This window comes from Molothrus ater, chromosome 1 (assembly GCF_012460135.2).
Source record: "Molothrus ater isolate BHLD 08-10-18 breed brown headed cowbird chromosome 1, BPBGC_Mater_1.1, whole genome shotgun sequence".
In the NCBI taxonomy this organism is placed as follows: domain Eukaryota; kingdom Metazoa; phylum Chordata; class Aves; order Passeriformes; family Icteridae; genus Molothrus; species Molothrus ater.
Window position 1 is genome coordinate 30,477,816 of NC_050478.2, and position 14,127 is coordinate 30,491,942.

At 34.8% G+C, this 14,127-nt stretch overlaps 1 protein-coding gene across 3 annotated transcripts in view; it reads right to left on the reverse strand.

Annotated features, from left to right (window-relative positions):
* SNX13 (sorting nexin 13) overlaps positions 1-14,127 on the reverse strand; it is a 65,455-nt gene that overhangs the window by 28,384 nt on the left and 22,944 nt on the right. For all 3 annotated transcript variants that reach the window (XM_054515348.1, XM_036406281.2, XM_054515345.1), the window contains exons 3-9: positions 11,461-11,563; positions 6,410-6,499; positions 5,877-5,998; positions 3,412-3,533; positions 3,164-3,265; positions 2,416-2,504; positions 1,879-1,962 (exon numbers count right to left, since the gene is read on the reverse strand). In XM_054515348.1, the coding sequence (XP_054371323.1) occupies positions 1,879-1,962; positions 2,416-2,504; positions 3,164-3,265; positions 3,412-3,533; positions 5,877-5,998; positions 6,410-6,499; positions 11,461-11,563 (712 nt within the window). The remainder of the gene's footprint in view (positions 1-1,878; positions 1,963-2,415; positions 2,505-3,163; positions 3,266-3,411; positions 3,534-5,876; positions 5,999-6,409; positions 6,500-11,460; positions 11,564-14,127) is intronic.

Here is a 14,127-nt window from a genome sequence, read left to right on the forward strand (position 1 = left end):
CCTAATTCAGATACCCTGGCAAATACTATTAAGCTATTTAAATACATACAATTTTACCATTAGCATAGAATGAACCTGTATTGGCATAGAATGAACCTGCTCTAGGGACTCAAAGGAATTTGTGCAAGTGAAAGAAGCCTGCTGTGGTGCCAAGATCACTGGAAACTGTGCTGTGAATGCAGCATGAAGATCAGGGAAAGGTTGGCTGCTTTACAACACGTGCACACAGGTGCTGAGGGAAAAGACAGCGTTAGAACTCAATCATCTGAAGCTAAAAAAGTCACTTCACCCACATCTCTTATAAATGCTCACTTTGATATGGAAATGTAATACTTGGTCTGTACTGAAGAAGTGCATTGACATGAGCTGCACGAAGCAGAAAGAATGAAGACTGGATACCATTGATCAAAGTTAATGGGAAAATCTCCCTAAAAATCTGCTTTTAAAAGTAATAGTACAAGCAGTGCTTGAACTTAAAACATTTTGTAAATTTGTGAATTTCACAGTGAAGAGAGAAGTTTGAATTAACTTCTGATTTTGTATTGAATCTTTGTATTTTATTGCAACAGAATTAGTATTGGACTGTGGTACACCTGGAATTAAACTTCTCTTTTCCAGAAACTGATCTTTGCATTCAAGTGTGACTTTATGTCAAAGGTTCCAAAAGGAGCTAGGATTTATTTCAGTCATCTCTACTTCTGACCTTAATTTCTGCAACAATCTCCATTTCATATGACTTGTATAAAACTTTTTCCTTATCTTTTGCCCAGCACATTTGCTTCTTCATCTCAGAAAGCAATTTTGAAAATTAGTTATTTGGGATATCACTATCATAACAGCAAGCTTTATAAAAAGCTCAGAATCCTATCTCTGGACGCAGCCGGGGGCAGTGTTCAGTAAATAAAGAATGAGGCCAAGTTACAAATAAAGAACACACGTAGGAGGAAAGGGGAATAGAAAATTGAAAATTCTGGTCCAGATGAGCACTATTTTTTCTTACTAAAGCTAGGTTCCTGTAGAATGTGTGCAAATTTTTACATGAAATGAAGGAGGCTGGAGTGAAGGAAACACTGTACATATACCCTTGAAGCCATTCCATAATTCCATACATAAGAAGAACTTTGAAATGCAAGGGTGTTTTCACAGAATTTGAATGTACACTATAAGACTAAAATATATGAATAAAAAGAGAGAACTTGGAGGAAAAAAATTAAACTTGATTCATGAACTATACAGGATAATAATGTATAAGAGTAAGTTTTAACTTGCTTTGCAAAGAATCAAGATTGTTAATTAAAGCACAAATATTCTATTTATGTCAGCTTTACTATATAATACTACTTTAAAAGGTTTGGGGGCTTTTCTTGCAGGTACATTAGAGAATTATCAAAGTTTAGAAATTGTTTCTGCCCATTCCATTGAATTATTTAGGGTTAACACAAACAGTCCTAGAATAACTGCCCTGAAATTCCTTAGCAGAAAATAAATGTTTCTTAGTTTTCATTCTTGAGGCCTCTTAAGCTTGAAAGGCCAAACTGCAAACACAGTCAGGGAAAAACACCTCCACAGGTACTGCCATGCTTCCCAAACAGCCAAGCAGAACAGTCAGAGGATTGAACTTTACATTTTGTGATACATTAGTCCTCAGTCAGGGAACTTCTGCTGAACAATCAAAATGAAGAGTGCAGATATATAGACTCCATGTGTATGTATGTATAAAATTAAATATAGCAGCCCTAAGTTCATTATCTCTGCCAATATATCAATTGGTAACGTTTATACCAGACACCTATCCATCGTGATTATAGGGAATACAAGTAAAGCTTTATATGAAAGTGTTCTGGAAATACAAATTATTTAAAACATTTCATATCTTACCATCCATATGACATACTGATTAATATAATCAGGATCACTGAGCTGGTTTATTAACGGAAGAAGAATTCCTCGGGAGAGGATTTCCTAAAAAAAAAAAGGATTTTTATATCATCATTTTATATATTTATTCATAAAGCTAGTATAACTGCAACAATTTAAACATCACTGTGTAGAGCTTAAAACACAAAAGTGTAATTACAGAAAACATTTAAGAGGCACTACCATATTTTCCTCCAATTAACACTACAAATATAATTTGCAACTGCAAGAAATTACAAGAAAAGCCTCCTCAAGAAAAAACAACCTCAAAATAAACAACATCCACTTTCTCATGCTTTTGTAATGATGGAGCTAATATAACCTTCAAAAACATCTCAGACAAACTGTTCTCTGCTATTAAATACTTATCAAGACTCTACTGCTTTTAAATACCCTCATATTAAATTAGTTCAATTTTAGAAAATAAGACCAGCAGTTGAAAAAATTTTTATGACATTAAACCAAAGAATTGGAATCGCTTTTAGAGTCTGTACTTACCCTGACAAAGTATCGCATGATCTTGTTCTGGAAGTCTCCAGGAGGTAGCAATATATACAGTAAAACCTCACACAGATCCCTTAGGAATCCTAGAGAACAAAAACAAAAACCCCTCAGCGCAATTTTACATTATGGTACTTCACATCTTACCTGATATCACCAAATGCCATAGATAAATCCTTAATTCTGAGTTCAAACATACAGTCATGTATCTCTTACATTCCAAGTATTACAGTAACACCTTTGAGATGGAATATAAGCATCACTAATGAAAAAGACCTACCTCAAACCCAAGACAACAAAAGCCACATTGCAAGATTAAAAAGAACCCCAACAACCTAACTCAAATGCATTTTCCTTACTTAACATATTCCATTTTTTTCCTCTCCAACACTTTCCCTAAAAATATAGCGCTTTTTGCAGGAAGACTACAAAATAGTGATAAGGAAGGCACATCTACAAAAAAGCAGTAAGAATCTGCAAAACCATCCCCTCCCTCCCAGGAAAAAATACTTTTATCTTAAAATTTTTCCAATGAAAGGAGGAAGACTTACATAGGTACATGCTTCATTTTAGTTATCACATTAATATGTACAAATCAGAGGAAATATACATGTATGGTAGATTGCCACACTTTGAAAGTCATAGGCTAAGATTTTAATGCATTTCATATTGTGAACACAAATGTTAGTATTTTAATTTAGTTTCCCATACTAAAAGATTTACTCAGAAGATAATATTGAGAGACCTTCTTCATCTTTGGGAGAAGTGCAGACTAGATCACGACAGACTTCTTTTTCCATTTCAACTTCAACCTCAAAGAATGTATCTACAAGTTCCTCAGCTTGATCTATGCAAAAGAAAATTTAAAAAGCATGTTTTTGTCAAGACTAGAAACTTGAGAGAGAACTTGAATTATAAAATAAAGCAAACGATATTTCACACACATAAGATACCAGCCTACTTAGACTCAAATAAAAAAATACTTCAGATTACCTTTCATCTGACTGCCTTTCTCTGCTATCCTTTGCTGAGCTTTTCTGAAAACTCGAAGATGAGTGCCAAAGTCATCAACAAGTCGTGTAGTGAAATAAGGCTGCCAGTCTGTTTCCTTTGACCTATTAGTAAAGGACATCCATGGAAAGTAATTATTTTATTGTGAACACAAAGAACAATAATAAATTCTTACCTCTCATTCCTTCCTGCCAAGAACCACACTGATAGTAAACATGGAAAAGCAAAGAAATAAATCAGTCTCCTAATTGCCTATCCACTGAAAACCTAAATATTGTAAAATACCACTCCTGAATCACATTAATATTTATGTTTGATTTAGTTGAAAGTCAACATTTGCATCTAGAATGGTGTTCTGATTTGTGACACTGTCAAAGTATCTGTGAGAAGTCCTGATATAAACAGTTCAAAACATAAAACTAAAATACTCTCCAGGCCTTTTTCAGCCATACTTTTTATCATTTTGGAAGGCATCTAATCAAAATAATTTTCTTCTGAACTTGCAGAATATGTACCAGTGAGAAAACACACACTTGAAACTAAACACAATCTAATCTTATCAATAATTAATTCCACAGCTTATATGATGTTCTTAGCATACTCTTCTGACAACACAAATAGGTTTAGATCAGAAAATAGTCACTGTAAGATTTACATAAAACTACTTCCTTAGTGGTGTGAAAAGGATAGAGGCATTTTTATGATATCTGTGCCTTACTAGGCAACCTAACAATCTGATTGTGCATTATAGGTTTAATGAACTTTGATGCCAGTAATAGCTTTTACACCATACTAAATATTTTATTGCCTGAACTCTCAAGATGTTATAACAGGAATCCTTCTACAACACTTCTTTTTTTGTCTTTATTCCCTTACCTACTCTTCTTTCTTAAGGAGAAAGAGATAAGGAACTCTGGAAGCGAGGGAAGACTACTGCAAAATCTAGACATGTAAATAAGAAGCAGAGCTGTCCCAAAGGGCCATTGATCAAACAATCCAGATCCCCCATCTGCACAAGACAGAACCACACAAAACCTCTGGATGGCAGCCTTACCACAGGCTCCCAAAGCTGCAGCTGTCAGGGAATACTCAATTCCCACTGTATTCATTCTCCCCAGCAGCTGACAGGCTGTATGGAACTACAGGTGATGGTACTAACCTAAACCGTTTCAGCTATGTCCAACTACAGGCATTATAAATACACTACATTATTTTTTCTGCAGAAGAACTGCTGCAGGCCTGTGAAATTGATTTGCTTTCTACAGCAGAACACAACTGCACAGGAAATGTGCCTATTTCTGAAGAGCTATAGTACTGTAGGAAAGAAAAATAAACTTGCAAGAATTTGACCTACTTTGACACAAACTCAGTGCTCAACACTGTCCAATGAAATGGACAGTGCCAAACAGACAAAAACACTGAAGCTGGGGAGTCAGGTCCATTTCATGCATAAGTTTGGGTGCTGTAACAGTTTATTTAGCATCATTTTCACCATTTCAATACTGTTTTCTAGGATTTTTATTATTTTACTATATCATATATTATTATATTTATAATTATATTTATATTATAATTATTTTTCCAAGTATTAAACCCAGCTCTCCATCTTTGACCCTCACCGTCAGAAAACCACACTAACCTACATTGTCAAGTCAACAGAGGGAGGTTATAACACCTTAAAATTGCTAAGAAGCTACTTATATTTAGGTGAACCACAAACTCTTTTGCAGAGAAAGCACAGTGGGATAAACACCAGACATAAAAACTGAATAAACAAATATATGGATATAAAGGCATGTGGCATCTGGACTAAGAAATAAGCCATACTCAAGAAGTGAATTTCCAAGACAAGTTGCTAATCAAGTAGCAGGAAAGCAGGGAACAGCAGCAGAAATAAGGGGAATTAACAAACTATCCATTTGTCCTCAATCAATCCTGTTTTAAAAAAAAAAGTTTGCATATGTGACATTCTATTTCACTTCCCAGACTACTATTCTTTCTAAAATACCCATTGTTCTTACATATGGAAGAGTCATACTGCTTCTAAAAATTATCTGAGGTGATACATATATTGAATTCAGACTTTTGGACTGAATTCAGACTTACCTTGGGAGTGGCCCTACTCCTTACATGAAGAATACAAAGAAGTAATGATTCACAAACTTAATACTTAAGTTGTAAAAAAGAAAAAAATAAAAGCAGTTCAGTGATTTTAGACAATCTACATTTTGAAATGGCCATTTTGCAAAAGATTATGACTTCAAACGCTGCCATCTCCATTATTTCCCTAGGGGACCTACAAAAGATCGTATTTCTTATATTAAAATCTTAAATTTTTATATGTTCTTTCTGTAAAATGCAGTGAACTATTCTAGGAGGTAAACCTAACCACTTACCTACTACCATACAACCCACAGTATATTGATGTAAGTAAAAACAAATCTTACCTGGCAGAAAACTGAACAAGTGCATACTGAAGAGCCTGCCTAATTTCCAGAAGAAAGGATTCATCATCACTTAGTGTGTAATACCAATACTGCACATAGTCTCTCAGGGAAAACTGGATTACCTGAAAATCATAAAAAAAAGAGCTAATGAAAAAGGACAAAAGAAATATACAACAGTTTTTTGTGCCAGATAATACAGTAGTAGTTTTTCTAATGGGTTACCAGAGTGAACAATACTCCTTTTCCATTATGAAACTGGTAGTGAAACCGTAAAATTCACACACTGAAACTTGTTTTCAGACTGGTTTGCACACATTGTTTTTATCACCACTACACTGTGAAAATGAAATATACTGAAAACATACTCAAATATTGCCCAATATCCTGGTCCATCTCCCATGGGTTTTTCATTTATCACTCTCATATATGGTAAAATTTTGAAATTCTATTTGTCACTCAACTACTTCTGCATTACATAGTCAATACTTGCAAAGTAATAAAGTAAAAAATAAATAGTCCTGGTTAGAACTTACCTGTTGTAAAGGCTCATCAATTATATTTGCACCTGTCAGTCTTCTGTCAATCTTAATAGGTCTGGCTTCACGTTTCATTTCTTCTATGCACTTGAAAAAGATTGGGAAATGTAACTTTGTAGGGTTGAGGTCTAATTAAAAAACAGCTCTACTGCTTATGATATATATGTATACACCCAGTAGTGACTTTATATATTTTCTATAGTATTGTAATTTATAGAGAAGATATAATCATAGAATCAAACAATTATTTGGGTTGGAAGGTCTAGTTCAAGCCCCCTGCAATGATCAGGGACATCTTGAGCTACATCAGGTTGCTCAGAGCCCTGTTCAACCTGACCTGGAATGTTTCCAGGGACAGGGCCACCACCTCTCTTAGCAGCAATATTTTCTGTATTTTTCTCTATATAGTACATAATGACAACAAACTCCTGAAAACCTACTTCTTGCTAAATATAAAGGAGCAAGCGTTTGCTAAATTACTAAATCACAAGGAAATAAAACTCAAATAGTTAGGAAAGGAGGGAAGGGGGAGACACAACAACAGCACAAGGTAGTTTTTGTGCAAGGCTCCAGTTCCCCTCCTGCTAGAACTTGACTGTACAATCTCAGGCAGATAATTTTCAGTTGGGTTTTTGGTTTCTTTATCCACCTCAGTTTATTCTATATGCCAGAAGAGAAATTACTTTTTTTGTACCATTGCTACTCAACAGATGAGCCTTTGGAAAGTAATTGATGAGGAGGGAAAGAAATTACTTTATAGAAGGATTTGCATCTCAAAGCAGTTAAGTCCAAGAATGACCTCATCAGAGCTGACTTTTGGAAAGTGACATACTGAAGAAGAACTCCCTTTATCAGTGCTTCTCTCAAGTGGACTAATGTAGCGTCTTTCTACAAAATTTCAATGCAATCAGTAATAAACTCCTCTATTTTCACAGAAATAACAACCCAACAACTTACACAATAGTTCAAATAAACCAGAAATTTCTTTGATCTAGAGAGAAAGTTATGACTATATTGGAAAAAAAAAGAAGAACTGCCAAAACCATAAATGAAGGAATTATAAACCATATATCCAAGGTTTTTATTCTATGTGAATAAAACTCACCCTAAGTATCTCTCATTCAAATCAGTTAATGGTGAATGGCAGTGAAATACCTGAGGCCAGAAAAAAAATCATCCTCCTATTTAAGCAACCCTGTATCACAACACAGAAATACTTCGTTGCAAATTTCTGTATATTTTTTAACTTTCAAGCCAAGCAGACCTTCAATGCTACTTTAATACAAATTTGAATGGGTCACATTCAAACAATTAGCATATTCCACCAATGAATTTGCACTAATCCACTAATGAATTTGCCAAGTATTTTTGTGTTGATTGTGTCAAAACCACCAAAATTATACAGAGCCAAATAATTAAACATTTTTACTAAGCACAGCATAGTACAAATTACCAGACAAAACTGTCAAAATAATCTTGAAGGACTGCATGCATAAAACCACATTTGGAAAACAGAGAGGAAAATAGAGCAGTAAAAACAGCAGCAGGCACAAGAAAAAGAGGGACACAGAGAATATTCAAGATTACATGATAAAAAAATTTCAATGTTCATATGCTCACAGGATCCAGGTTTTGACCTAGATTTCAGAAATTCATCTTGTCCAACCTTCTGTTCAAAGCAGAGCCAACTACAAGGTTAGACCATTTTTCATATCCTTTATATCCAGTGAAATCTTTATGTGCCTGCAGTATAATTTAATTTGCTTTTGATATGTCTAAATTTTAGAGTATGTGCTTTTATTCCATTATAGGTACAACAGCTGACTCTAGTCTCACTTGGAAAGCACTTTTGGTTTTACTTCTGCCTTCCAGATGCTGACACAGAAGACAGACTTAAAGGAAGGACCCAACTCACATGACAACTGTCCCATTTGACTGTCACTTCACTCACAATTAGTCTGATGCACGCTACCAGTATTAAATCATTGGCTAGGAAAAATGGGTATCACTTGTTATTATTACATTTGACACCTCTCCTTGCTTCATTTTAAGCAGGGAGGAATCACCTGGGAGGAACACAAGACACAGACTCCACAAAATGAGATGCAGCACAAACAAATCCAGGCTCCACAAGCATCTAACTGCACTGACTGAGTTATTTCAGACTTTTGTTTCACTGCACTAATGCGTATTTTTGAAGCCCTCTTTGACGCTGTTAGCTAACAGTCAAATATGAAATATGCCTCATTTAGACTGCCCTAATATTTCCTCAATTGCAGGGTTTCATGAGCGGACAAGACACATTGTATTTACACATCTGCCTCAAATCTGTGACATAGGATACGACCCACTGACTCAAAGAGACTCCAAGACTTAGGGATCCAACATACAACTACTGCTTGTAAGTTGTTATCACTGTTTTCTTACTGTACTTTGGCAACATTGTACCAAGCCTTGGTCTTTTGGGTAAAGCTTAGAGACATCAACTAGCATAACCAAACATTTCATACTTCTGTTGAAGTTGGGGTGAAATTCTAATTTCAAGTGAAAGTAGCATTCAAGTTAACAGTTCAGAAGGCTATAAATTTACCTTTCACTCAACATTGTTTTAATACAAGCCTACAGACAACTGTATATCATGCAGAGCCAGTTCATTATTGCATCATCCTGTAGGCTGATGACAGAGAAGTTATATGTGACTTGCAAAATGAAAAGCAAGTCTAAACCTAATTTTTAAGCCTCCCTGTTTGTATATAAACAAACAAACAAATCGTAGAAAGGTATACAATGTTCCATCAAATGTACCTTAAGTATTCTCCTTAATGTGAGGTATCCACTATATATTTGCTAGTAAGTATAATCTGCAGCAATCAAGGAAACCTATCAGCACCAGATCTGGTGTTGTAATGTATGGTACATTCTACACTTTACATCCAGCCTCAGCTTTGATGCTCTGTATTATTACTAATTTCTGTAAAATCAAGCATTTGAACATTTATCCTAGCCTAAAGAAAATCTCTAAGTACCAAAAATGCTCCAAAACTATCAACAAAACTCTGATGAAAAGAGCATCTTATAAAGAACCAATATCACCAGATTACTCCTCAGACTACCACAAAACAATTTCATGTTCAGGTGAATTCAGCTTGTACTTGGTTCATGGAAGAAGTATATTCTATACACACCAGCCACTAGAAAGAATATTCATTCTTCAAGACCACTTAGGTCCAAAATGACTTTAAACATGAAAAAAATTCACGTTAAAAATATTATTTTCCATACAAGTCAGTAGCAATTTAATACAGAAATAGCAAATAGGAATCACAAAACAACATGTTTGGTTTTGGCTGGGACTCATCTCTACTAGCACTGCTACTGCAAAGCTTACCTACCCTTGTTAATGCTACTTTAGTGCAGTGGCAAAAGAGAAAACACTATTGTAGAAGACAAACAGATTTTATTTGGTGAACAAATTCAAATAGCATTTCATAAGTCAGCTAAAAACAAATACCTTTTTATTACAAAACTTAAATCCAGAGATTAGTTGAGACAGGTCAGTTGAGGAAAGTGCTGTGTCAATAGTCCATACTCAAATCAGATGTCAAACTACTGAATTTGCAAAGAGCACACAAAAAACTCCACAAGATTTTATTCTTTGATAAAGCAACCAGTACATACATACTGAACCCAAAATACAACATTAACATAAAAAAAAGTTTCAGCATGTAGAGGAAATTTAAAAAACAGAAAAACTTCTCTAAATCTGCTCCCAAAATACAGGACATTAAGTAAACCTATATAACAGAAGCACTAAAGTCTATATAGCACCAAGAATCTTAGCCATCCAAAATGAGGTTTCATTAACAGAACAGAAACATTAACTGACTGCTGACTTTTCTTTTTTCAGCCGTAACCTTTGTACTTTTCATCTGGAGCAGTGACCTTACTTTAAAGTTTAGGGTATACTTTCAGATTTATTTTAAAATATTAAAAGACTTAAGCGAAAAGGCCACTCACCAAACAAGCAATGAACCAGTTACAGAAAAAGTTCTGTGACTAGAAACCATACTGCTGAATCACAAGGTAAATTTCTATGTGCTACTGATAATGCTGAACATTCACCCCCTTTGACAGACATGAAGTGTAGTGAACTGACAGCTAAGAAATAACAGCATGCTTCAGTCAGAATAGCTGTGAGATTAAATTTACTATAATTAGCAATCTTTGGGTTAAAGTGTTTATTCTGACAAGTGCAAATGGATTAGACCAAGATATATATCTAAACTTCTGACCTAAGAGGATGGCATTGGTTCATAAACCAGGAATTCCTAGAAATTCTACTTCCTGGCTTTTAACAGCTCCATCTGTACTAAACAGATACAGATTTATTCAGTTAGGAACCCTGAACTTGGGTCCATCAACCAAAACTATGTGTCTGTTAGGTATTCAGACAAGAACAGAGATGAAAAGTGGATTTCACTGCTGCTCTGTATTCATCTATACCTTTTCAGAATTTTTGCTTGGTCTTGAAGAGAGACAAAGATGACCTCTACATCCTTGAAGCACTGCAAATCCAGACTTTGTAACAGTTTGACTTAGTTAGGGAGGCAAATTTTTGATCACAATCAAAAGTGGAGAGACTACAGGTCCAGTAATGGAAGACACCTCAATAGTGACAGTAGGTCATGACAATCTTGCACAAAAAAGCAAGGAAGAGCTACTATCCCCCAGAACAAATCAAGACACACAAATAGTCTTGAAAGGAATGGTTTCGTAATTTCCTCACAGATATTAGCCACTCATATCATACTCACTTCTCACAATGAAGAAACAATACTTAAATCAAACTTTCCATAACTTCCTAAAAACTTGTATTTCATAAAGGAAAAATATGTCATTTCATTTACACATTGCAGCTCAAAAGATAAAAGATAAAAGCTGGTCTCTTTTACTTTGAGTAATGGGCACAATTCTTAAATTAAAACTGATTATTTCTAACCAAGTTATAAAATCTGATCTATAAGTTAATACCAGAAAACCTTCCTTACCTTAGGGATCCCAACCGATGTACAAGGGAGAAATGAATGTTCACACTGCTCAAGGTATTTTTCTGAATTGCTTTTTCCAAATAAAAGAGTAACCACAAAACCCCTAAAATGGAAAAAGAAAGACCAGGTACAACAGCAGCCACATTTTCTCACCTCTAGAAAATATTTAACAGAAAGTTATAAAATGACAAAACATGATAATCCTCACTGTTTACTCTCATGCTTTTTCACACTGTAACATGCTGCTCAAAATAACTGACACAACCCTAAGTATGAAGCTTCCCAGTCTTGTACTGTCTGTCTTGATGTATTCTTACCACACAGAAGATTTAAGTAGCATTGTCTATGCTACAGTGTGCCTGCTGTGATGGCACACTGCCTGTGCTCACAAATATCAGCACTTGGGAAAAGGGGTAAATACAGAAGGTGCTTTGGTTGCTTTTATATGAAGAGTCTCCAACACTATGGAGAAATAAACTCTGTAGGTTGCTCCACTGTAGCGTAAGCCACAAAATCACATTGCAGAAATAAACTGATGCAGCAAGCATAACTAACCACTGCACATGTTTAGACATTGTGCTTAGCCTTCTAGAACAGCAAGAATTTATTTACAGCTCATGACACTAGGGCACAAGAACACATGAACATCAAGCTGGCTTTACTAAGAAATAGACAAAAGCATAGTGTCTGTCCCAATTCTAGCATAAGCAGAGGATGTAGCCTTTGAAATAGCAAGCAAAGAAAAAAAGGAAATAGATTAATCTTGGGATGGCTAAATGCACACAGTTTTTTACACAAATTTCAAAGCATTCCATTTAAAGGCCAGCTGACCAGCATTTGTGACCACAGGAACTTACAAAGCTATTCCAGGCCAGAAATGTGCTGAAGTATATGTTCTTTTAATATAGATTGCTGTTGATATATGATACTCTCACTTAGAAGACTACAGAAAAAATCCTATCCAAGCTAAAATACGCCATTTAAAGGTTTTAATTCCCAAAATTAAAAAAATTCTTTTTAAGCCCCCCAGAGGCCCAGTGATTCAGAAGCTGTGTTGTTAATTCCATGAAAGAGGGAAAGAAAAAAAAGCTACTCAAATTATTATCAGTAACTTGACAAGGTATAAGAGGAGTTCACTGGAAACTCTAACTCCATTACAGCCATCCATACCTGCCATATGACAGTAAGAAATAAAAGCAGGTTGAATTGCCCCCCTGCTGCCTGCAACTTTAAATTCATAACACCTATCAGAGTTCACAGACAAGAACTTGCTTAGAAAAATGACAGTATTAGTTTCTCTAATGTTTTGGTTTGTTTTTAATTATTTAAGTTTGGATTTTCTTTTTATTATCTGTGACTGCTATTAGAAACTTCAGTTGTCTTTTAAAGAAAATCGTATACTCAAGTTTGGCCTAAAATCAACTTTAACTTCAAACATCTATCAGCCACTTGCTTCTCTTTTATTCAAAAAGAATGATGCCTTGGAAATAACTACCTATAGATTATATCTCTGTTTTCTCTCAAATATTTTGATACTTTTAAAGTTAATGACTCATTCAAAAATACTAATACCACCAATATGGTTTAAAAAAGGCTAATCTTCTTAGATGCCTTGAAGTATTATCAGTTTTATGCTTGAAATGCTAGGAGCTGCTTCTTCTCTGGCAGAAACTAACACACTTTATTCTCTAATGTAAAATCTTGTGAGCATTAGAGAAGGATACACAGCCTGAACATTCAGGACATCTGTTAGCTAACCTGAATCTTCTAGTGTAAATGCTTATTTAATTCATCAAGAGGATTTTCAATACATGAATGAGAAATCTTCCGTAGTCTTCTGTAAATGAACAGACCAGAACAAGGAAAAGATTGAATTTTGCTTCCTTTAAAAAATTTTTTTCCAAAGATTACTGGATGGCCAGCTTTTTCAAGGGTAGATTAACAACAGAAAAAAGGAAAAATATTTAAAAAATAAAGACCACATATTTATAACTTTCCCCTCAAGTCTGAAAAGTAACAGTCTCAGCTGAATGCTTTGTGAAAGTCAAAAAGCAGCTACAGAACCATTCCTGATTTGGTCAGCAGTTACAATCATTAATGGAGCCAGACAGTCACATATACATGGATGTAACTGAGTATCGATAATGATGGGATTTGATGACAGAGCAAATATTTTTAAATGGCAAAGCAATTGATTTCAAGAAATGTCAATTGAAATTTCCAAGAAATTTCAATTTTTGTATTTGGCAAAACCACAATTCACATCATTTTTATTTCACCTCCTTAGGGCTGAAAGAGGGAAAGAAAAAGATATTAAACACTCCTAGTAGGAAAGGCAGATGGTAACAGACAGGCTCAGCATTCAGTTAAAGGGGTCTACACCAGTACTTGAATGAGAAGAAAAAAGAATACCACCCTGTAATACTCTACACTGGTTAAATAAAGAGTATCTATCTTTAGCCTCCTGCTTTTGAGCTCAGTTCCCTAAGTGAATGGAAAAAGACTAACATTTTCTAAATCAGTCTTGAAACAAAACAAAATGAAATACAGAGAAATTGTGATTTTGAACTTTTATTCATATATACAAATGGTTTCAGTATTCTTCCATCTACACCAAAACCAATAGTACATTTACTACAAGTCATCTGCGCAATCACAGAGTTGAAT